This window comes from Lacerta agilis, chromosome 8, assembly GCF_009819535.1.
Source record: "Lacerta agilis isolate rLacAgi1 chromosome 8, rLacAgi1.pri, whole genome shotgun sequence".
In the NCBI taxonomy this organism is placed as follows: domain Eukaryota; kingdom Metazoa; phylum Chordata; class Lepidosauria; order Squamata; family Lacertidae; genus Lacerta; species Lacerta agilis.
The window spans coordinates 74,795,567-74,820,438 of NC_046319.1; the positions used below are offsets into that span (position 1 = coordinate 74,795,567).

At 42.5% G+C, this 24,872-nt stretch overlaps 1 protein-coding gene across 1 annotated transcript in view; it reads right to left on the reverse strand.

Annotated features, from left to right (window-relative positions):
• Positions 1 to 24,872, reverse strand: part of LOC117052040 (hemicentin-1-like) — a 56,795-nt gene that overhangs the window by 24,599 nt on the left and 7,324 nt on the right. The window contains exons 5-10 of the mRNA XM_033158766.1: positions 23,584 to 24,052; positions 16,944 to 17,189; positions 15,631 to 15,970; positions 11,263 to 11,423; positions 2,139 to 2,384; positions 408 to 668 (exon numbers count right to left, since the gene is read on the reverse strand). Of these exons, the coding sequence (XP_033014657.1) occupies positions 408 to 668; positions 2,139 to 2,384; positions 11,263 to 11,423; positions 15,631 to 15,970; positions 16,944 to 17,189; positions 23,584 to 24,052 (1,723 nt within the window). The remainder of the gene's footprint in view (positions 1 to 407; positions 669 to 2,138; positions 2,385 to 11,262; positions 11,424 to 15,630; positions 15,971 to 16,943; positions 17,190 to 23,583; positions 24,053 to 24,872) is intronic.

Sequence of the window (24,872 nt, forward strand, 5' to 3'; positions counted from 1 at the left end):
CAACATGAGGAAAAGTGAGGACTGAGGCAACAATGGATAGAGGCAGATGAGAGAGGAGCATTTTTTGTTTGTTATCGGGGTGTTTTCTTTGAAGGGAAAAAAGTAGTGTGAGTCCAGAAACAGGGTAGGAGACAGAGAGACTCCAAGACCAAGAACTGGATTTGACCTGAAGAAGAGAAACTTCATGGTACATCAATAACTGGAGTGATCACCATGGATACTGTAAAGGGACAGTGAGGTGGCAGAATACGAGGAGTGCATTCTGGAAGCCAAAATGGCCACGGGACAGAGTTTGCGCAATCAAGTGCCCATTGTACAGATGAAGCAATGACTGCAAGGACAGTCTTATCAGCCACAGGAAGACGCCAATTAGCCTAGGATCCAGCCTGGCCATTCAAGCTACTCACCCAGGACGCTGATCTCCAGGCTGGTGTGGTTGAAAAGGCCAGTGACATCATTGGTGGCAATACAAGTATATTTGCCAGCATCATTTAGAGAAAGATGCGAGATCAGGAGTTGGGACTCGTTCTGAGCTTCCAGAAGTTTCTCATTATGGTACCAAGAATAACTGGCAGGTGGGTTGGAGTTGGCAGAACACGAGAGGTTAAGGGGGAAGTGCTCTATGTAAACTGGCTCCTGAGGGTCGATTGTGGGGTTGTCGGGCCCGTCTGAAGCAAATATAGGAAAACCACATGTTGGAAAGGGCCAGGCTGTGCTAGTAGAAGAGGTGCTACTCAGTTGTTACTACACTGATGCCAAAACACAGAGCCTCTGGAACTGCAGTTTTTGCAACCTGCTGTCCCCATGCAACAATACCAACCCTGAGAAATATCCCTGGATATGGGTGCTCAGTGAATATATCACCTCACCGTTGTTTTGGAAGACCCTAAGGGTTTGAGCTGGGGGGGGGTACGAATGCTGAATCCCCATTATTTAGCCTTTCATGTAGCAGAAAGGTGATCAAGATGCTGATAATATTACAATCAGCCCACTGATCAAAGGGACAGATGCAGTAAAAGCAAACAGTTCTTTCTGTTTTCTCCACAAATTTTATTGGGATTGTCGAAACTGGGTGTGGCAGTGAGCCAGGTTTCTCATGGATTTGGGTGACCCAAGGCAACTAATACCGGATCCCTTCTATAGTATTCCTCCCTATTGGCCACTAGACTTTCAAGCTTCAGTTACAGCTCTATGGTCTTTGAAAAATGAGCAAAGTCCCCTGAATGCTACACACAAGGTTAGCTAAGAAACCTTTTCAACTCCGTAAGGAGATGTTTTTTATTTGAAATTTCTATTTGTGCACTTTGAGAGTGTCCGGCGGGGTGGGGTGGGGGGCTTTCTTGGATGAAATGGAGCATAGAAAAAATTCTCTAATAATAACAATAGGATTAAAAGGTAAAGGTAAAGGGACCCCTGACCGTTAGGTCCAGTTGCGGATGACTCTGGGGTTGCGGCGCTCATCTCACTTTACTGGCCGAGGGAGCCAGCGTACAGCTTCCGGGTCATGTTGCTAGCATGACTAAGCCGCTTCTGGCAAACCAGAGCAGCGCACGGAAATGCTGGTTACCTTCCCGCAGGAGCGGGATCTATTTATCTACTTGCACTTTGACGTGCTTTCAAACTGCTAGGTTGGCAGGAGCAGGGACCGAGCAACAGGAGCTCACCTCGTCGCAAGGATTCAAACCGCCGGCCTTCTGATCGGCAAGCCCTAGGCTCTGTGGTTTAGACCACAGCGCCACCCGCGTCCCCAACAATAGGATTAGGGGTTAGCAATACAATTGTCCTGCGGACCAATGCATAGTTGAGTCCCAGGTATGTGTCAAATCTCTTACTTTTCTTCACTTCATGCAGCCAGTATACTCACAGCTAGCTGCAATGGAAACCCACACTCATCTTAGAAAAAGAGGGAGGCTGTAGGAAACATTTGCTCAGGACAGACCCTGGCAGTTTCTTCTCCCCCCTGAAGCCAGCTGTGATAAGGGCTAAAAGAGCCACTTTTGTCTGCTACAGAAGGTAGAATGGGATGGGGCAACCTATGATTGACTGCGGCTGGGTTTGGACTATGGGACACCAGTTGCCTGCCATTGCCCACATAGTCAGTCTAGACTTACAGAAGATTTGCAGCCAATGTGGCTCACTGGAATTTCCAGAGAAGCTGTTGTTCCCAAAGCAGGTGTAGTTGGCATCGTCATTCCTGGTGACTGGGTTGAGAATGAGACTCTGGTGGTTGTTGTCTAAAAAGATATGACCTCCTTCTTCAATTAGCTGGCTTCCGTTCAGCCAGTAATACGAAACACTGTCGCCAGCAGCAGTGCAGTTCAAAGTGACAATACCGTTCTCTATAGCATTAAAGGGGCCGGAAATAGCCACATTATATACCTCTCCTGTTGGGAAAGAAAAGTTGTAAAAGGGATGCTTCTTATAGTGCAATAGCCCTGGATTTTGATCAATTTGGAAAAGAACCAATATTAAGAAAAATAGGCCCAGACAGATAAAGGAGGAGACCATTGGGAAGATCATTGCCAGGGGTGGGGTGTGATACGGAAATTATGGGGGGGGGGTCACCTAAGCAAAGTCTCCTCCTGAGTAAACTCATTTGGGGTATGGAGTGATGCCCTTAAGGGGACCCATCTCTGCCATGATCCAGTAGGCGAGAGACCACGTACACAGGGAAATGCCTCAGGAGGTAATCTCTGGGTGTTTCAGGCTAATATCCCTCAACCAGAATCCCATTGTTCTCTCCCAGATAAGTGCTCAAGGTATCCTTGCCAATACTTAACACCCATTCACACTTCTCAGGGCTATCTCCCTGATATTGCTCTGTTTCCCCCATATGCTAATCTTGTCTTTCCTGTTTTTCCTATATGCAAATCATGTATAACCCTTCCCTTTTGTGAGGTAGTGATGATGTAGTGATGATGTTTTCCAAACTGTATTCTGGGAGATGATAGGAGTTTTAAAAGTTCTTGTAACACTGTTCTGGGTGTGCAGTTTGACTGTAACCTATTGCGCAATAAACCCTGTCTTGTCCTTGCTCCAGTGGCTGGACTTCTTTTATTTAACTCCGCAGAAACCAGTGGGCCTATCCCTAAGGGCCAGGTGGCTGGGCAGTTCCACACCTGGGATTTTTTCCATAACAGTTGGTGCCGAAAGCCGGGACTTGCGGTTCTCCCATGTTGCTGACTGGGGGCCCTGAAATCTTCAGCCGGCACCAGGCCATTTGCCTGGGAAGATCTTTTGGACCCCCGGCCATCTTCAGGGGCGGTAATTTGCAAGTCTCTAAGGAGCCAGCCGGGGAGCAAAGACAAGATCCAGCCGGCTTATTCATTGATCCCGGGATCCCAGCGCAGGACGCGTGAGTATAGGTTAAAGGGAAAAACCCAGTGCACTGGTGGGAGAGGGGTGGTGACTCCTGGCAACGAATTCTCTGCCCTCTTACCTGTTATTACTTCTTGCCTTTCTCTTGGTCCAGACCACAAAGCCTGTGGACCTTTGCTCAACTCGACAGGGGAGTTCTGAGCTCTATTACTTTCTCTCAAATTCTCTGGCCAGCCGCACCGAGACTGGGCCCGAACGTAAGACGGGGAGGACGGCCTAAACAACCACCTCACCGCTGTGGGCACCTTATCGAAAGCAAGGGGTCAGAGTTCTTTTTCATACTTCTGCCTGCCTTATCGGTGTGGAGCCCGAAGAATAAGTCGGGGAGGACGGCCTAAACAACCACCTCCCTGCAAACGGGTGTCCTGTCGACAGAAGGGGTTGGAAGGACTGTCTTCTATCCAGGGGCCACCCGATCTGGCACCACATTGAGTGGGCGTTCAGTAGGGTGTCCCCCCTTTTCTCAAGTTTGTGACAATAGGTAGGAGGTTGCCAGGAGGGAGAGCTTGGCCTGAGGGGCAGGACAAGGCAGAGTGGTAGATTGCACCCCTGGGAAAAGGAATAAGGAAGAAGAGGTCTGGGGAGGGAACCAGACGGTTGTTGAGGTGTACACGGAAGTTTAGTTGATAGGTTTAGTTGTTAAGTTTTCTTTTACATGTTACATGTTGTCTGTTATGTGTATGTGAGTCTGTTGTGTCTCTGTCATTTTGTTTTCCTTATGTAATTTCAGTGATCTTAAAAGGGCCAGAGAAAACCAGAAACAATTACAAAAATCCAGTCTGAGAGCATGTATGTTAGAGATCTTAAGAGAGTTGTGTTTTAAAACTGGCCATCAGACTGCCCTTCTTAAGTGTGCATAATTTAAAACTGCAAGCTTGCTTCAAATTTTTAGTTTAAAGAAACTATTTGGACCTGATCAACTTAAACATGATATGTTTTAACCCTCGATTAGGAGCCACCCAGAGTGGCTGGGGAGACTCAGCCAGATGGGTGGGATGTAAATAATAACTTATTATTATTATTGAATATAAAACTGAGGTGTGAGCAAATATTTATTATTCAAGAGAGGCTCCAAAAGTGTCTCTCCAAGTGGTAGGAAAATCCCCTGAAGGGGTTTGACTGTGTTCTGAGAGGGGGATTCCCCCCCTTCCTTTTGCAACTAAACAGGAAAGAAATCTGTACCTAATGAGAAATGTTTAGTTGCAACGTAAGTTTATGAGAGCTAGTCTACTATTGTGTTCTAGTCTACTTTGGAATGTGCTGTGAATTTAGCCTAATGTTTCTGCTGCAGACAGCCAAGTTGAGTATAACTGCTCTCGCAAGCTAAACTGCAGCGCCTGTAATTTCATTAAGCCTTAGGTAGGTCTCCCTTTGAGAGAGAAATGTGGTTGCTGTTGTTCTGAGGAATTGTTATGACTATATGCCTATGAAAATATGGTGTTCCTTCTAGGAAAAGTGTTATTAAGGGTAGAAGCTTCCATAGCCAGCAATTGTCTATCTGAGTCCAGTTTTAACTTTGATTTGGTTGGACAGAAGGGTTATTGTAAGGCTCCCAATATCGGTCTGTAAGATCAGCCAGGATTAACTAGCCCTTTTCTTGGAAAATGCCCCTTCAGTTTCTGTCTCTTTCTGGTCCCCAAATCGGAGTTTGCCCAGGTTCTCCTTTTGAGTTTGTCAGCCTTAGAAATTGGCCATAGCTTCTTAAGGGTGCACAGTTAAAAAAAAAAAATGTGTGAGGGCTTGATCAACCCAAAAACATGGCAAATATTGGAATGGGTGGAAGTGGTGTGTAAAGATTTGTTGTTTTAAAGAGACTGTAGAAGGCCATTTCCCCCCCCCCCTCCAAAGAGTAAAAGAGGGTGCAATACACAATTTTCCTGCTGCAGAAGTCTTAAGTTTTACAAGATAAACTGCAGTGTCTGATTTTCATCAGCCTTAAGCCTTAAAACAACAACAACAACAACAACAACAACAACGAGGTAGTACAAAACTTGTGAACCCTGTAATTTAGGGGGTTGGACTGGATGACCTCAGGGTCCTTCTTTCAACTCCCACTTTATAGCTATGTGGAAGGCCATGTGTCTGCAAGCATTGGAGGGTAATTTTTAAATCCTGGTGTGGTGGTGGGTTGAAATTCAGCCCAGCTTTCCGAGTTAAGAGGAGAGTGTTGTGTTTTGTTTTTTTTAAAGGAGTGATTATCTAAGTTTTACCATTTCACCTATTATTTAAGTTTTAAAGTTTAAGCACACACATACAAAATTGACCTTCCCTATAAGAGCCATTTTCCCATACATGAGGGGGGCAGAGAGTTTAGTCTGCCTTGGCTAAAATCACTGAGAATATTTGAATTTTATGAATTCTGACTCTCTGGCCATTTTTACTCATATATAAGGGAGCAGGTATTCTGCTAAATGACCAGAGGGGGTGCACACAAAATAATGATAGCCCACATTTAATAGAGATCTGTACCCCGAAACCTGTAGATAAAGGAGGCATAGCTCCCAATTTATTTTGCCTGGGGTATGAGATGTTTATTTGATACCGTAAACATGATTAATTAGTGCTGAGACTTCATTATTAGGAATTTAATTTGACCAAACTTAGCTAGGTTTGTCTGAATGCTGAAGTTCTAATTATTTAAAGTTTAAGATTTATAAGCCCATTTCCTAAGCAGTGAGAAACAGGAAATGTGTCAGAAAATGTCTTAGGACGAAACCCTAGAAAAATGGATTTAAACTGACCAAACCGAAATTTAATTTGACCAATTTCATTGCTGTTTGGTTAGGGGTGTGAATTGCTAGGTTTCTGTTTAAAAATCCCACCCTGCTCTTTAAAAATCTACTCTTCACGCTTACCTTCCTTTATTCAAGGTAATTTAGCCAATGGATACAATTCTTTCAAATGGTACAATAGGTTTCTAAATCATGAACTCTGTACATGCACAGAGGCTACTGACAAAGTTTAGCCCTGCAGGGAGATTGCTGCAGAAGCCACCTGAAGAACAAGAACAGAATTAAGTATTCGGGCTTTAAAATCCTAACATGCCAAATTCTTTCAATAGGTAAAAATGAGTGCTCTCTCAGGAGCACTATTCTTTCTTTTCTTTTCTTTTCTTTTTTGAAAAAGGGGGGGATTAAGTACTGAACCATTGCAAGTTAGGAGGTTGCCATTCCAAATCTAACATGCAAAATTCTTTCCACAGGTAAATATCCCAGCACTCTAGTTCATCTCTTTAGTAGTTTTTTCCCCTTCTGTTTTGTTTTGTATGTATGTATGCCTATGCATTTTATCCACAGCACATCCTGACAGATTTTCACAGGCAATAATTTTCCTTTTACATCAGGATACTGAGATCCAGGGTGCAGAAAAAAAAAATTGCAGTTCTTTCAGAACCTTAAATGCAAATTCTATTTCTGAGTGGGGATGTTAAGGAATGGGGGAGGGGCACCTAAAGGTAAATTGCCGTCTTCTTTTTATTCTACCACTGATTTGCACCTTTGGTCAAATGCTTCCTCTGAAATCCACTCAGGTGATAAGACTATGCAAAACGAAGGTTCTATTGTTCTTTCCCAGTAGGTACTCACTCTTTGCATTTGACTCCAAGCATTCTCTCTTATGTTAATCTGCTATAACCCTTTCCTCTCTTCATAACAAGTTTGAATCCCTGCTAATAATCCCTGCTATGTTAGTTTACTTCCCTATATTTTTAGGCTACAAATAATCTGCTTTTCATTTATTAAATTAGTTCTCCATTATGTCTATGAAATTGATCTAAGCACAACCAAGTATTCTTTTATTGGTGTTATTTTTGCTATTAACATTCTAGCTGATGTTGTCACATAAACAAACATTTTTTTTGTTTCATTTGGGAACCATTGTTAGAAATTGTGTTTTTTATCATTTATTTTTGGTTCCTCATAGGTCATTTTTTATTTTGGGGACATGTCATTTGTTGCATCTCCTAAACTTATGGTTGATATTTATTTATTTATTTTTGACTAACTTGGATGGGGTCAGGTACCATCTATAAGTTTGTTTGTTTTTCCTTCATAAAGTTCTTTTTTATCAGATAGCACATTGTTTAATGTGGATCTAATTTTTAATTTTGTTTCCTTTTAATATTTTTACCTTTTGAAAAAAAAGAATCCAAACAAACTAAGTAGGTACTAACAGTAATTATATAGAAATATGATGATAATATTGAAATAATTAAAATGCTTAATGCATCAAGATTTTTTTGTTTGCAGTTTCCCAGGAGGACTCCGGGAGATTTTTTTTATTTTATTTTTTTTTTGCTTTTACTTATTCCCTTGATAACTATGTCCTTAAGCCCCCAAACCCTACCCCTTACAGGATATCCCTTCTACAGACGTTAATGCAGACCCAATGATGGAAAACCCTCAGCCCAATTCCATGTGACCACAAGACTAGCTACCTCCTGCAGCAGCAGCAGCAACAACAGCAACAAGACTTCAGAGTTTTCAGAGTGGCCACAGCAATCTCCTTCCAAAGGACATAAGACTGAGGGGGGTTTGGGGGAATTAACAAAGGGGGGAGTTGAATTGTAAGGACATTTTTCTTTTGACCTCAAGATTCTGTCTCAAAATCACATGAGTTCCTCAAAGACATCCAACTGCTGTGGAATTAATAATTGAATGTTGTGTATAATGTGTTATTATGTAGGAATGCTGAAATGTGTCTGATAGTGTGTTCCTTTTGTGTTTAATTGTTTTGTTTTTATGTTTAATGTATAGTATATTGCATGCATTTTATGTTTCAATAGATCAGGCTATTGCATAGTCATGTATTTAGGTTAGACCAATTTATGACCACATTCCTTGTCTCACATGGTATTCCAACCTTCCCTACACATTTTAGATTGTTTTAGGTCATTTTATCAAGAAGAAACTTCAAGATCAAAACAGAACCCCAGATACATGAAGGTGTTTATGCTTTGATTTAGCAGGAATGGTTCCCTATAGGTTAAATTATTAATTTGGACCACTGCCTTTTTAGAATGGTTTTTCACAGTTTGGTTTGGAAAGTGAGAACCAGGGGCATATGTAAATTCTAATTGGACTTTGTTTGAATTGGACAAAGTGTATCCAAGGTGCCATGGCTTTTGTCCCCTTAAATAGCAAGAGCGCAGGCCCACCCCTTTGAGAGCAGGACCAAAGCCACAGAGGCCCCACAGTTGGTCAGGGTGCGGCATTTCTCTCCAGGGAGTGTCACACCTAACCACATGGGGTAAAAAGGCTTTAGGTCAAGTCAATGCAAGCCCTTACACCAGGGATGCATGTTGATGGGTGTTGCTGTGGCATCAAGAGACCAGAGGACAGCTAGCTTTGACACCTGGGAACACAACACACACAAAAAAAGAGAAAAAACAAAACAAACTGCATTTTCAGTCACAGGCGGACCTTTCTGGTAAATAAGCATAAACCACTATTGGAAATGATTCTCCCAAAGTGCTAGAATAGTAATTTAGTAACAAAATGTAGCATATGTTATTTTTACGTAATATCCTATGTCTCGCTAGGTACACTGATACACTTCCAAAGAGCCTTAAGAGGCGTGACATGCAAGTCCCTTTCAGGTTACATACACCCACACCTGGGAGGTTGGATGCCATGATAATATTCAGTGTATATAACATGCAGGACGAAAGGGGGGTGGGAAATATGTCTATCTCTGAACTGTAGTTCAGTGCGGAGAAAGGATTTGCGTTTCCTTCAGAACCTGATGCAAATCTATCTCCGAAGGGGGGAATGATACGGAAATTATGGGGGGGGGGTCACCTAAGCAAAGTCTCCTCCTGAGTAAACTCATTTGGGGTATGGAGTGATGCCCTTAAGGGGACCCATCTCTGCCATGATCCAGTAGGCGAGAGACCACGTACACAGGGAAATGCCTCAGGAGGTAATCTCTGGGTGTTTCAGGCTAATATCCCTCAACCAGAATCCCATTGTTCTCTCCCAGATAAGTGCTCAAGGTATCCTTGCCAATACTTAACACCCATTCACACTTCTCAGGGCTATCTCCCTGATATTGCTCTGTTTCCCCCATATGCTAATCTTGTCTTTCCTGTTTTTCCTATATGCAAATCATGTATAACCCTTCCCTTTTGTGAGGTAGTGATGATGTAGTGATGATGTTTTCCAAACTGTATTCTGGGAGATGATAGGAGTTTTAAAAGTTCTTGTAACACTGTTCTGGGTGTGCAGTTTGACTGTAACCTATTGCGCAATAAACCCTGTCTTGTCCTTGCTCCAGTGGCTGGACTTCTTTTATTTAACTCCGCAGAAACCAGTGGGCCTATCCCTAAGGGCCAGGTGGCTGGGCAGTTCCACACCTGGGATTTTTTCCATAACAGGTGGGAGTTGTACTATCTGTTGATAATATGATTCCTCGACAACATTTAAGACAGAAGGTAGCACTTCACAAAGAACTGAGATTTTTTGGCCAAACATCAGAGCCATATTCTACCCCCCCCCTCCGAAAAAAAAAATCAGCTTGAAAAGACAGTGAAATGAAAATTAACTTAGTTATTATAAAGGAAATATAAAGACTTAGTGAGAGGTGCAAACTTCCAGTTGACATCAGAGGAAGTGGGAAGACATCTAGCGAAACTTTGGAACCCGGAAAAAGTTGACTGCATACAAGGAATAGCAATGGTACATTGACTGAGAGTTTGTGACTTGGAGTGTGCAACACAACATGAGGAAAAGTGAGGACTGAGGCAACAATGGATAGAGGCAGATGAGAAAGTGTTCAAATACAGTACCTTCTCCCCACAAAGGCATGAGATATGACTTTCAGTGACAATTTTTCTACGTATTCAATGTATCAAATGTAGAAAAGTTCAACGAGACTGTTTGTCTAGTTGCATTTATATTTTGAGCAAGGAGATACTGATATTCATGAACAGAGTCTGCACTGCATCTTATTATCTGCAATTAACATGGTAAATCTTACTTGTGACAAGTTTACATAGAACTTATCCCTCACTGAAATCTTGATTTCTTGATAGCTTCTTTCAGCAGAACTAGTGCTGGATTCTTAATGATTCCAGCTTCAAGTACCCTTTCCATACCACATCAAATTTATTAGGGTAAACATGCAGTGCTTTTTAAATTATTTTTAACGAAGGAACCTTCATTTTGGTGAGAAAGAAACATTTATGTATGAAAAACTGTCACTACATTGAAAGAACCGGTGTGATGAAATCTGAAGGTTCAAAAACAGAGAATAAAAGAACAGAGTTTCTCCTTTGTGGATGTGTTATTTATGGTTTCAGTGCAAAGCAGTAGAAAATCTTCTGATCCAGCTTTTGGAACAAAGATGACCATCCATGGAGAACCAAGATATAGTAAAGCCCAAGTGGAATCAAGTTAAGGAAGACAGGTATCTGGAAGGAAAGGGTTCATTCAGAGACCCTTGCCAACTTGAACCACCACATGAATCAACTTTCTAGAAGGAAGGTTCTTGAAGACAGGGCACACAAAGGAAGAGAAATGGCAGGAACTTTGGCGCAATTTTTGTTTGTTATCTGGGTGTTTTCATTGACAGGAAAAAAGTAGTGTGAGTCCAGAAATATGGTAAGAGACAGAGAGACTCCAAGACCAAAAACTGGATTTGACCTGAAGAAGAGAAACTTCATGGTACACTCAACTAAAGTGGAGTGATAGTCATGGATACTGTAAAGGGACAGTGAGGTGGCAGAATATGAGGAGTGCATTCTGGAAGCCAAAATGGCCATGGGACAGAGTTCGCGCAATCAAGTCCCCATTGTACAGATGAAGCAGTGACTGCAAGGACAGTCTTATCAGCCACAGGAAGACGCAGGTTAGCCTAGGATCCAGCCTGGCCATTCAAGCTACTCACCCAGGACGCTGATCTCCAGGCTGGTGTGGCTGAAAAGGCCAGTGACATCATTGGTGGCATTACAAGTATATTTGCCAGCATCATTTAGAGAAAGATGTGAGATCAGGAGTTGGGACTCGTTTTGAGCTTCCAGAAGTTTCTCATTATGATACCAAGAATAACTGGCAGGTGGGTTGGAGTTGGCAGAACACGAGAGGTTAAGGGGGAAGTGCTCTATGTAAACTGTCTCCTGAGGGTTGATTGTGGTGTTGTCCGGCCCGTCTGAAGCAAATATAGGAAAGCCACATGTTGGAAAGGGCCATGCTGTGCTAGTAGTAAGGGTGATACTCAGTTGTTACTACACTGAGGCCAAAACACAGATCCCTTGGAACCTTTGTTTTTGCAATATGTTGTTCCCATGCGACATTACTAACCTGGAGAAATATCCCTGGGATGGATGCTCAGTAAATATATCACCTCAGGGTTGCAGGGTTGTTTGGAAAAGCATATAATATCGTCAGGATGGCTCTAGGTTATTGCTGACTCTCTTAGTTGCTAAGGATCTGAGCTTGGGGAAGAGGGGTTGGAAACACTAAACACCCACTCCTGAGCCTTTCATTTAGTATTTATCTTCCAAGTAGCAGAAAGCTGATCAGGATGCAGATAATATTCCAATCAGCCCATTGATCAAAGTGACAGATGAAGTAAAACCAAATACTGTAGTTCTTTCTGTTTTCTCCACAACTTTTGTTGGGATTGTCCAAACTAAGTGTGGCAGTGAGCAAAGTTGCTCACAGATTTGGGTGACCCAAGGCAAGTATTACCTGATCCATTCTATAGTATTCCTTCCTACTGGCCACTAGACTTTCAAAGTTCAGTTACATCTCTTTAGGCATCGGGAAATGAATGAAATCCCTTGCATGCTGCACACAGGATCAGATCAAAAACCCTCTCAACCCTATCTGATATTTCTATTTGTGCACTTCGTGATGCTCCATAGGGTGGCATTTTGTGGCCAAAGGGAGCATTAAAAACCTCTTTAATATTGGATTAGGTTTTAGCCATAAGATGACTTGGGGGCGAATTAAGGGCAGAGTACAAGGTGTGGGTCAAATCTCTTTCCTTTCTCCACTTCATGCACACAGTATACTCATAGTTAGCTGCAGTGAAGAGCCACAGAACACTGCCAACTGCCCACTAGGGATGGGAGATATCTGGTTTTCAACATTGTGCTATATCACCAGCTAAACATATCTGAAATAAGGATAGAGCTTTGTAGACGCACTGGCTGGCTTCACAGCTTTTCTTGGATCATGCTTTTTCCAGTGCCTGCTCTTGTGATTCGCTGCCCCCGCATGAAGCAGGGGAGAGCTGAGCTGTCAGAGTGAAAACGGGCTGCAGGAATCGAGAAAAGCATTGCCTGGCTTCACGGTTTCCCCCCCTCCAAATTGCGATCTTTACATAGCCCGCACACACACACACACGCGCACACAAAAATGCTTCATGATATATTGTCAGGTCAAAAATTATGAAACCAATATCACAATATGGACTTCAAACCAGTTTTGGACGATATCTCACCCAGGCCTACTGCCAAATAGGATTAGGGGTTAGCAATAAAACAGACCTGTGGACCAATTCATAGTTGAGTCCCAGGTGTGGGTCAAATCTCTTACTCTTCTTCATTTCATGAAGCCAGTATACTCACAGCTAGCTGCAATGGAGAGCCACAGAACACTGCACACTGGTCTCAGGAAAAAGAGGGAGGCTGTAGCAAACATTTGCTCAGGACAGACCCTGGCAGTTTCTTCTCCCTCCTTAAGCCAGCTGTGAGAAGGGCTGAAAGAGCCACTTCTGTCTGCTACAGAAGGTAGAATGGGATGGGGCAACCTATGATTGACTGCGGCTGGGTTTGGACTATGGGACACCAGTTGCCTGCCATTGCCCACATAGTCAGTCTAGACTTACAGAAGATTTGCAGCCAATGTGGCTCACTGGAATTTCCAGAGAAGCTGTTGTTCCCAAAGCAGGTGTAGCTGGCATCGTCATTCCTGGTGACTGGGTTGAGAATGAGACTCTGGTGGTTGTTGTCTAAAAAGATATGACCTCCTCCTTCAATCAGCTGGCTTCCGTTCAGCCAGTAATATGAAACATTGGTGCCAGCAGCAGTGCAATTCAAAGTGACAATACTGTTCTCTATGGCATTAGAGGGGCCGGAAATGGCCACATTATATACATCACCTGTTGGGAAAGAAAAGTTGTAAAAGGGCTCCATGTTTCTTGTAGTGCAACAGCTCTGGATTTTGAACAATTTGGAAAAGAACCAATATTAAAAGAAACAGGCACTGGGCCCAGACAGACAAAGGAAGAGATCATTGGAAAAATCATTGCCGGGGGAGTGTTGTACTATTAGTTGATAATTTGCTTCCCAGAGGAGATGTAAGACAGAAGGTAGCACTTCACAAAGAACTGAGATTTTGTGGCTTAAAATCAGCCGCATATTCTACCCAACCTTACCCACAAAAACAAAAACAAAAAACAACAGCTTGAAAAGACAGTGAAATGTAAACTGGGTTGGCATTTATAAAGGAAATTTAAAAGCTTAGTGGCAGGTAGAACATTCCCGTTGACATCAGAAGTGGAAAGACATCTTGGAAAACTTTAGGAACTAAAAAATGAAACCGACCACATACAAAGAATAGCAATAGTCAATTGACTGACAGTTTGTGATTTGGAATGTGCAACACACCATGAGAAAAAGTGAGGACTTAAGGCAACAACAGAGACAGGCCAATGAGAAGGTATGAGTTCTGAGTCTCAGTGACGTATCTTTGGATATTCAAAGTATGAAATAAAGAAATGTTCTACAAGAGTGTGTGCAGATGCATTTGTATTTCAAGCAGAGAGATACTGATATTCATGAAAGTATTCTGCACTGCATCCTATGATCTGCAAATAACATGGTGAAACTTTCTTGTGACAAGTTTACATAGAAATCTCATCTTATTTTCTGCTTTGATTGTATTTTTAAAAAGGCAGAATGCATTACACTTCTGCATTTGTGAACGTATCCATCGCAGACACCTTGATAGATTTTTCTGCTAGTTTATTTCAACAGGAACTAGGACTGGATTCTTCACGAGTCCAGTTATAAGTAACCCTTCCGTACTGCATCAAATCTATTGGGGTAAACATGCAGTCTTTTAAAAAAGAAAAAGAAAAACCTGCTCCACCCAGAAAAAGATGCATTTTTGTATTAAAAATGGTCACTACACTAAAGGAAATGGTGTGAAGAAATCTAAAGGTTCAACAACAGAGAATAAAAGAACAGAGTTTGCTCCTTTGTGGATGTGTTATTTATGGATCAGTACAAATCAGTGGAGAATCTTCTGATCCACCTTTTGGAACAAAGATGACCATCTATAGAAAACCAAGATTAAGCCCAAGTGGAACAAAGGTAAGGAATTCTAGATTCAGGTAGGTAGCCGTGTTGGTCTGACACAGTCGAAATAAATAAAGTAGCACCTTAGAGACCATCTAAGTTTGTTCTGGGTACAGTGGTACCTCTGGTTGCGAACGTTTCTGGTTTCGCTCATGTCAGGTTATGAGGTCTGCTAACCCGGAAGTAGCTGCTCCTTGTTTTGACGTTTCCCTAGGATGCAAGCGGAAATCGCATGCTGGAGGCGCATGCAGCAGAATTCCCCATTGATGAAAGCGCGCCTCAGGTTAAGAAAAGTTTTAGGTTACGAATGGACCTCCAGAACGGATTAAGTTTGTAACCGGAGGTACCACCATATAAGCATTTGTAGAAGTGTGCATGCACACGAAAGTTTATACCAAGAAAAAATTTAGTTGGTCTCTAAGGTGCTACTGGACAAAAGTTAAGGAAGACAGGTATCTGGAATGAAAGGATCAGTTCAGGGCCTGAAGCACCAAGTGAATAATTGCAAAATGCTTGCCAACTTGAACCAACACAATAGAAGATCTAGAAGAAAGGTTGTTGAAGATAGGGCACACAAAGGAGGAGAAATGGCAGGAATGTCTGCACAATTTTTGTTCATTATCTGAGTGGATTCATTGACAGGAAAAAAGTAGTGTGAGTCCAGAAATATGGTAAGAGACAGAGACTCCAAGACCAAAAACTGGATTTGACCTGAAGAGAAACTTCATGGTACATCAAGAACTGAAGTGGAGTGATAGTCATGGATACTGTAAAGGGACAGCGAGGTGACAGAATACGAGGAGTGCATTCTGGAAGCCAAAATGGCCACGGGAAAGAGTTCGCGCAATCAAGTCCCCATTGTACAGATGAAGCAGTGACTGCAAGGACAGTCTTATCAGCCACAGGAAGACGCAGGTAAGCCTAGGATCCAGCCTGGCCATTCAAGCTACTCACCCAGGACGCTGATCTCCAGGCTGGTGTGGCTGAATAGGCCGGTGACATCATTGGTGGCATTACAAGTATATTTGCCAGCATCATTTAGAGAAAGATGCGAGATCAGGAGTTGGGACTCGTTCTGAGCTTCCAGAAGTTTCTCATTATGATACCAAGAATAACTGGCAGGGGGGTTGGAGTTGGCAGAACACGAGAGGTTAAGGGTGGATTGGTCTCTATAAACTGGCTCCTGAGGGTTGATTGTGGTGTTCTCAGGCCCGTCTGAAGCAAATATAGGAAAGCCACATGTTGGAGAGGGCCAGGCTGTGCTAGTAGTAAGGGTGCTACTCAGTTGTTACTACACTGATGCCAAAATACAGAGCCCTTGGAACCTTTGTTTTTGCAATATGTTGTCCCCATGTGATCTTACTGACCTGGGGAAAAATGGAAGCCCCACCCTGGGAATGGATGCTCAGTGAAAATATGACCTCTAGGTTTTTTGGGAAGATATACAGTATACTGTATCATTAGAACTGGGTCTAGGTAATAAACCACTGTTTTAGATGCAAAGAGTATGGACTTCAGGGGAAATCACTCACTACCCACTCTTGAACCTTTCCTTTGGTATTAATCTACTGAGGAGCAGAAACCTGATCAGGATGCAGGTGATATTTCAATCAGCCTATTGATCAAAGGACAGATGTATTGAAAACCAATGATTATTTCAGTTTTCTCTATGTCTTTTGTTGGGATAGTCCAAACAGGCAAAGTTCCCTGCATCCTACACACAAGGTTACCTAAAATAACCCTTTCGACTCTGTGTGGAAATTGTATTTTGTATTTGAAATTTCTATTTGTGCAGTTGGAGAGTGTCTGGGGAGGCGTTCTTGGATGAAATGGAGCATAGAAAAAATCCTCCAACATTAACAATAGGATTAGGGGTTAGCAATAAGATAGACCAGCAGACCAATGCATAGTTGAGTCCCAGGTGTGGGTCAAATCTCTTACTCTTCTTCACTTCATGCAGCCAGTATACTCACAGCTAGCTGCAATGGAGAGCCACAAAAAACTGCACACTGGTCTCAGGAAAAAGAGGGAGGCTGTAGGAAACATTTGCTCAGGACAGACCCTGGCAGTTTCTTCTCCCTCCTGAAGCCAGCTGTGATAAGGGCTAAAAAAGCCACTTCTGCCTGCTACAGAAGGTAGAATGGGACGGGGCAACCTATGATTGACTTCAGCTGGGTTTGGACTATGGGACACCAGTTGCCTGCCATTGCCCACATAGTCAGTCTAGACTTACAGAAGATTTGCAGCCAATGTGGCTCACTGGAATTTCCAGAGAAGCTGTTGTTCCCAAAGCAGGTGTAGTTGGCATCGTCATTCCTGGTGACTGGGTTGAGAATGAGCCTCTGGTTGTTGTCATCTAAAAAGATATGATCTCCTCCTTCAATCAGCTGGCTTCCGTTCAGCCAGTAATACGAAACATTGGTGCCAGCAGCATTGCAGTTCAAAGTGACACTATCGTTTTCTGTGGCATTAGAGGGGCCCGAAATGGCCACATTATATACCGCTCCTGTTGAGAAAGAAAAGTTGCAAAAGGGCTCCATGTTTCTTATAGTGCAATAGCCCTGGATTTTTATCCATTTGGAAAAGAACCAATATTAAGAGAAACAGGCACCGTGTCCAGACAGACAAAGGAAGAGACCATTGGAAAAATCATTGCCGGGGGAGTGTTGTACTTTTAGTTGATAATTTGCTGCTCAGAGGAGATTTAAGACAGAAGCTAACATCTCACAATGAACTGAGATTTTGTGGCTAACAATCAGCACCATATTCCATCCTGACCCCACAAAAAAACAGCTTGGAAACAAAAACTGGCTTTGCATATATAAAGGAAATATAGAGGTTTAGTGGCATGTGCAAGCTTCCTGTTGATATCAGAGGAAGTGGGAAGACATCTAGGAAAACTTTGGCACCGCAAAGGAAAAGACTGACAGCGTACAAAACAAAAAAAAGAGCAAACGGCCATAGCCGAGATGAAAAATCCAATGCATCAAGAATGCTGGCTTGGACACACCTTAAGGGAGAAAGGACATGAAAACAAAACAAACAAGCCATTGGATGAAAGCACAGTGGGATCACAGCATGAGAGACAATAAGCTAAGAGCTGGAGCTCCAAATTCAGATATAAAGAGAACGCTTCATCAACCCAAATTGACAGCAGGATGTAATCAGTAAACTGGCCAGAGCAGATCATGCTCCTTGAATAGCGGCAACAGATATTCTCGAGCTACTCACCCACCACCTCAATTTCCAGGGTGGTGTTTTTCTGGTCACGAGTCAATTTATTCATCGCCTTGCAGAGATACGTCCCAGACTGCTTCACAGAAATGTCTCGGATGAGCAGTTGGGATCCGACAGAATGTTCTGTCCCATTGATAAACCAAGTATAGACAATAGCAGGCTCTCCAATAGCTGTGCAGCTGAGCTGGATGTCAGAATGCTCATTGTAAATGCTTGTATTTGGTTGGATCACAGGTGTTTCGGGTCCAACTGAGGTAAACAGATGAAGCTACCATGTTGTTATTCCAGCAGGCGACTGAGATTCCCTCCCATCCCTTCGCAACATGAAAGATTCCTTCACCAGAACAAGATGGAACCAGAAAGACAGGGAATTTTTAGCCCCCTGATATTCCACGGAAAGGTGATAGACACAAGTAAATAGAACAGTGCAAAGAGAGAACCTTGCTAGGACTTATCTCTTCACCTGGGTCTATTTGTTCCTCCTTGACAGGCATCCTAGGGACCTGTGCATCTCACCCCTAGAAGATGTTATGACAACAAGCTTGGTGTATCTCCATACAGATCTACAGTGATGAGTCTTAGCTGCAGGCTGCTAGTTTTCATCATTGTCACCTTGGTACGCATCCTTCCCCTTTGTTCCACCTCTGCTTTCTGCTTGCAAAATGATATCCCAAGACCCCACTTCAGTCAATTTTTGTGCAGCTCCTATAGGGCCCTGCTCAGCAACTTCTGGAATTACACTGGGGTTGCATCCACACTAGTCCCTTCCCTAGGAGTTGCCCTCACTTTTTATGGAAAATTGTTGTGTCCCAGGGTTTTTTGTGTTGTCTTCAAACCTGCCATATGGTGGTATGAGCAGGTGCTTGCTATAAAATGTAATTCTAGCCTAAACATGATGCCTGGTGTGGATAAAATATTACCAAGGCTTTCAAGGAGGCCTTTCTTGAATGGGATGCTTTGGTGAGTAGACATTATACAGTAGAAGGATCCTGGCCATATGGACAGCTATTGCTGGATACAAAATGGCACAGAATTAAGCACCATCTATTTTAGTTCCATTTCCAGCTAGCTGTGGAAGAGCAATGCCTCAGTAGCATACAAGGGGAAGCTATTTAAGTGAGACCATTTGTCCAGCTAACACAGTACTATTGAATGCGACTGGTAATAGGTATCCAAGATCTCAGGTAGAGGTATTTTCCATAACCTTTCACTTGAGGTGCGAGGCACAGAATCCAGAAACTTCCGTATTCAAAGCATGCACCTTTATCTTGTTGAACTGTCGTTGAAATGGGCCACAACGCAACTTACCGGCAAACAATTTGTATTGTGTTATTTTATGCAGTGACTTGCTGCTATTTTTGTTGATTATAGTTTGGAAATTATTTACTGTAATTGTTAAGAGTGAGTTTCTGTTTAATTATTATTTGCTGATATTTAATTTCATTGTGTGCTATTATTAGATAGATAGATATTCTTTATTCGGCTATAAGCCCACAAGGTAAAACAAATCAATAAATAAAACGGCATTTTACATTTTAAAATATCAACTAAAATATTTCAACGCATAATCTCCTTCGCATTACAGCACTTACAATCTCTAGATGTACCGTATTAAGGCCTTGAAGATAAAGATGGTGCATAGAGTTTACTAGATTTTTAATAGTCATGCAGCATTCCATGAAGTCTTTTATATGAAAGAACTGAAACCAGGAATCTGGCAACTTGTAATGTTCTATAAGAGTCTATGTCCTGGAGTAGATAAGCTAGATGCAATTCAGGTGGTTTAGCAACAATTTCCAGAATGATTGAACTCAGAATCCTTGATCAGGGAACACTGTATAATGGGCAATTAAATAAGATATGGTAAAGGGATTCTATTGATTTGTTATCACATGCGCATAAAACAGAGGTTTTACCGTTAGAAAATCTATTGCTCAGAACATTTGAGGGGAACACATTAAATCTGGCTCTAACAAATGCGAATCTGTGCGACGCAACCGATAAGGTAGACAGATATCGAGGTATCTGGGACATAGGTGTAATGCCCATATTTATCGGAGAACATGTGCTATTATTACATTCTAATGTGTTGAATATTAGTTTATTTGATATAAGTTGTTTATTTTAAAGTTAGGCTTTCATCATGACATTTTTGTATAGGATCAGATTGTTATAAGGTGTGCCATCTTTGTTGTATAGTAATATACTTGTGCAGAGTAATATAAAAAGGCGGTATACAAATCAGAAGCAAAATGAAAATGAGAAGCAGCTTTACAGTACCGACAGGTACAGGGCAGGAAGGAAATAATAAATTCCTTTTGAACTGTAGACAGAGAGGCCAGGACTGAGAAAATTAGCAGGGCTGAGAGAAGTGCCCTCAGGGTTTAGTTTGCGCCATGGCTGAGACCAGGATCAAACTTTCTATTCATTGTCAGGGCTCAGCACTAGGAAGAATGAAATAAATCAATTGTACAAACAGCACCTGTTTGGAGGACAACATGCCAGTTCTAGCTGGCACCATTTCCAGACACTGCTGTTCCTATTCTACCTGTCTCTAGGGAGAACTGGAATGACCTTTATTTAGATGACGCAATAAAAATGCTCGACTGGCTGATTCCTATTATGCAGGGACACAGAACGCAGCACAGGAGCGATGGCTGCACATACAGTACTAGCAGCCTCCGAGAGATGTTCTCTGGGATGTGCTGCAGGAAGTGGCAGAGGAGGAAGTCTGCCTAACAGGGATGACTCAAAATATTTTGCTGCCCCTGGCAAAAAGTTGGCCCTCAGCCTTCTTGTATGCAACCAGGGGGGCGGCGGCATTTCATTTTTTTTTACTTATTCATGCCTTCGTTGTAATTATTTATCGTCCTGCCTTTATGAACGAGTTCTCCCAGGGAGGCGGGAAAGTGAAAAGATCAAAACAATAAGCATTAAAAATGCAGCACTGAAAGATTGTGTTTCCTCCGCAAAGGGTTTCCCTGATTGAATCCTCCTTACCCGGTTTCTAGTGGAGGAAACAGACTATTCACAGCTCTTATATATTCACTTATATGGAATGGAGGAAAAGTGGCTGCAGTCAGGTCATTTAGCCCTACAGATCGATCTCAAGTGGCTGTGCATTGTATCCACAGACGTTTTTCCCAATGGGCCTGGAGCCCCCAGCATTCTGTCCTGCCACCCATTCAAAACTTTTGTGGATCGTTCATAGTTTGCGTGCTCTGTCCATAACTAAAACAGAAACACTAGAATTTATGGCTAAAGTTCGTTAATACATTGGCAGGATTTTAAAAACACTTGTAATTTTGGAAATAGTACAGGAAATCTGAGGTAAATAATAATAATTTGGAGTAGAAATGATATGCAGCTGAAAAGAAAACTTAAGGAACCAGGGGTGGGTGGGTGGGAGGGAAGTCACGGGTTCGGAGAATCCCATTTTGTGGATTTGATATTGTTTTTGTGCATATTTTTTGTTTGTGGTTGTTATTGTATTGTCAGTGTTTTTGTTGTTATTATATTTGTTGAAATTTAATAAAAAAATATTTAAAGAAATTATGGGTAAAGTTCATCCAGACGTTTCTGATGGCCGAGTTGCGTACCTGAGCAGACTTAAAATAAATTTTGCCTTCAGTTTTTTTAAAATGCGCGTTGTGTCTGTGTATTAGGTGAAGGGTTCTGAAGACAGCAAAGAACAGCAGCTAATCTGCCTTTCCGGTAGACTAATAGGGGAAGCCATTTTGCTGAAACAATAATAATCATACCTTGAAATCTCATTTTATATGCGATAGTCGGTGAAACTGAATTTACTATTTGGAGAATAAGGAACTTTAATGACCTTACGCACTGTGGGCCTGTTTTTCCAACTCTGCCTTTCTAATAACTGCAATAATTACCAAGATGGGACCAGATAGCCAGGACTATAGGCTACTATAGTCAAAACAATGAACTCTTTGACGTTTGGCTCATTCTGCCTCAATTTTGCCAGTGCAGCCCCCAAAAGTAGCAAGCTTTGTTCCGCATTTAAATGTATCCTCAAGAACACTTTTTAAACTCCTTAAACTACCGCAAACTATATTATTGGGGTGGAGATGGGAGAGTTGTATGGCCAATGTGGGCTAACTCGGAGCCTCAAAATCACATCTCCTTTGATAAAAGGCCTAGTTGCGGCTAAATTCCCTTTGTTGTAAGAAGAACTTTGTTAATAAACCTCCTGTTTCAGCTCCCTAGAAAAGCAGGCCTTTAGCGCCTTTCAGTTGCAAAAAGGCCGCCCCTGTCCTGCCTCGCCTCGCTTGCCTGGGTGCCCTTTTACCCAAGGGAGCCACAGTGAGCGGTGCCAGCAAGCTGCGTCTGACGCCAGCAAATAAAAACAGTTGTCAGGTTAATGAGAAACGGAGGAGGAAGAGAAAAACAAAACTGTGTGAGGGGGGAAATCCTGCAGAGGCCTTTCGAGACAGGGGCCAAGCCCGCTCTCCCTCACACCTGACTAGACTCTGGGGCGAACCCTCACACATCCCTCTCCTGATTTATTTGTTGCTTCAGATTTATCTGAAGTGGGCAAGAAAAGGGAAGGAAATAGATAAAAAGAAAAAGAAAGATGTTGAATAAATATAGGCAGCTTGGTTCGTTTAACTCTCCATGAAGAGAACATGTCTGTCAGTGTTCTCTGCTCAAAGGGGTGGGTGTCTGGGATTTTATAAGTGGGCCTCAAAGCGAGATCTCAGAGATTTCTCAGCCTCCTCCCATGTCCACAAATAATTTCCCTCAGGCAAGAGGAACGTGAATAAATTGCCTGGAAGAGCCACATGCCAGTTTGACCCACAAAATGTTCAAATTAAGGCAGAGCTAGGATGAATCTAAGGGAAATCCTCAGGCCATTTCTCTTCCTAGCTCTGAATGGCTTCACTCCTTCCTGTGTAAGGCCCTTAATATGGTGCTTGTTATAAAAATTAACATCATGCTTCTTTTTTGGGGACTACCTGTTTCATGCTTTTATTTGGAACGATCTGTTGCTTCCTCTCTTCAAAAATGTAATCCAGACTCATTGGGCCATATTACTAATATTATCCTTCTGCGTATTGTTCCCAGAAGGACAAACCACTTCAACTTCATGTGGAAATCCAATTCGGACTTTAACCTGCATTTATTTTATGGTTGTTTCGCTCATTGTAAAAAACAAACAAACACCCAACCACACCTATTGTACGCTTTATATTTGCCACCGGGAAAACAAGAGGAAGTGCTTGGAGGAATTATGAGGTTTGCGTAACTATGCCAAATCTTTAATTTAAAAACAACCAAAGGCAGCAAAAACAGCCATGCGGACTGAGCCACCTAATGTTGTTTGTTGGAAAAGAAAGAAAAATGGAAAACAGGGCAGAGAATGAAATGGGATATTCTGGAGGAGGGCATGGCAGACTGGCAAAGATACTGAACAGGACCATTCTTGTTAGAAGGTGAGGGTAAGCTAATGAGGAACAGAGAGGACAAGGAAGGTGACTAAGGGGCTAGAGTCAGTCAGCAGCAGAGGTGGACTTCTGAACTGAACAGTTGGGACTAGGTTTTCATGGATACCACAACGAAATTTGCACATTGCATTGGCACAGTACAATCACCATATCTTGACTCTCTATCCAAGCATCACGAAGAAGTTCCCTAGAAGCAACCCAGAGAGATCTGAAGAATCAGAAATAAAATAAGACTTTTTTTGAAACCGAAGCACCTGAAGAGATGTAGAGGTGGGAGAAGATACCACAGGACAGAGAAGAAGCAGAGACCGGGACAGGTCCAACGGGCGGCGCTTGGAGACAGATACTCACAGAACACTGAAATGTATACGGCATCACTCCGCACAATGTAGGCTGGGTTGGACACTCGACAGCGATAGTTCCCAGCATCGCTGCGGTTAATGCCGTGGATGGTGAGAGTCCGATTATCATCGGAAAGCTGCATCTGAGAGCTCTCCCTGAGAGGCATTCCTTCCCAGAACCAGGCGACACTGACAACACTAGGCGAGGTGTTGCAAGTTAAAATGGCAGTCTCGAACTCAGTTAGGAAACGGGATGGGGAAACAAGCACGTTGGGCTTGGAGAGAATTTCTACAGATGGAAGAGACACAGTGTTATCGTTGCTGAGCTATGTGAAAGCATGAGAAAGGGAACCAGAGACTGTCCCATTTTAGAAGCCGGATGCTACCTGAGGCAGGAAAATCGAAATGGCAATCCAAATACTGGTAAAATATAACACCACCACCAGATCATTAATTGCATTCTGATTCTTAATAGCACCCTGGAATTGGATGCCCAAAGTGAGCTGCTTCGTCCAACATCAGCTCACATCAGCTGCAGGTTGCAACTACCATATCACCGGTTTGAAACCAGAGGGTTGCCAACAGAGAACCATTAACAACAGTTTCTTTCTCCTACTGATGCTTGATGGAGATTGGGAGAAAAATACCCAGCAAATAAGCATTTCGGAAATGTATTTACAAAAACAGAAAAGAACAAAGATGCTTCCACCGAGTCTGACGGATGGAGAACACATCTACAATTGACAAGAAATTCAGCGTTCAGTGTTTTTTTCAGTTCCCACAATCGGCTACAAGTATTCAAGCGCTGTACAAGTGTTTGATCTGATAATATTTCAGTGCTGGTTCGCACATGTGCATTCCCAGCATCCCTGTGGATAATGTGTGGGATATCGACAGTCCGATTATTGTCAGACAGGTGGATCAGACAACCATTTTGGCATATTAGCCGAAATAAATAAATAAATAAATGCCCAGCAACTTTGGAAAACCTATAGTTAGCTTTCACAAATCCATGATCTCATTTCTTGCTTCAGAAAACCTCCCTGCCAAATATGTAGATTTTTAGAATTCTGAGTTCCGTTCATACCTACTCAAGTTTAACACCCTTTTAACAGAATATGACAGCACATGTTGCAACACTAGGAT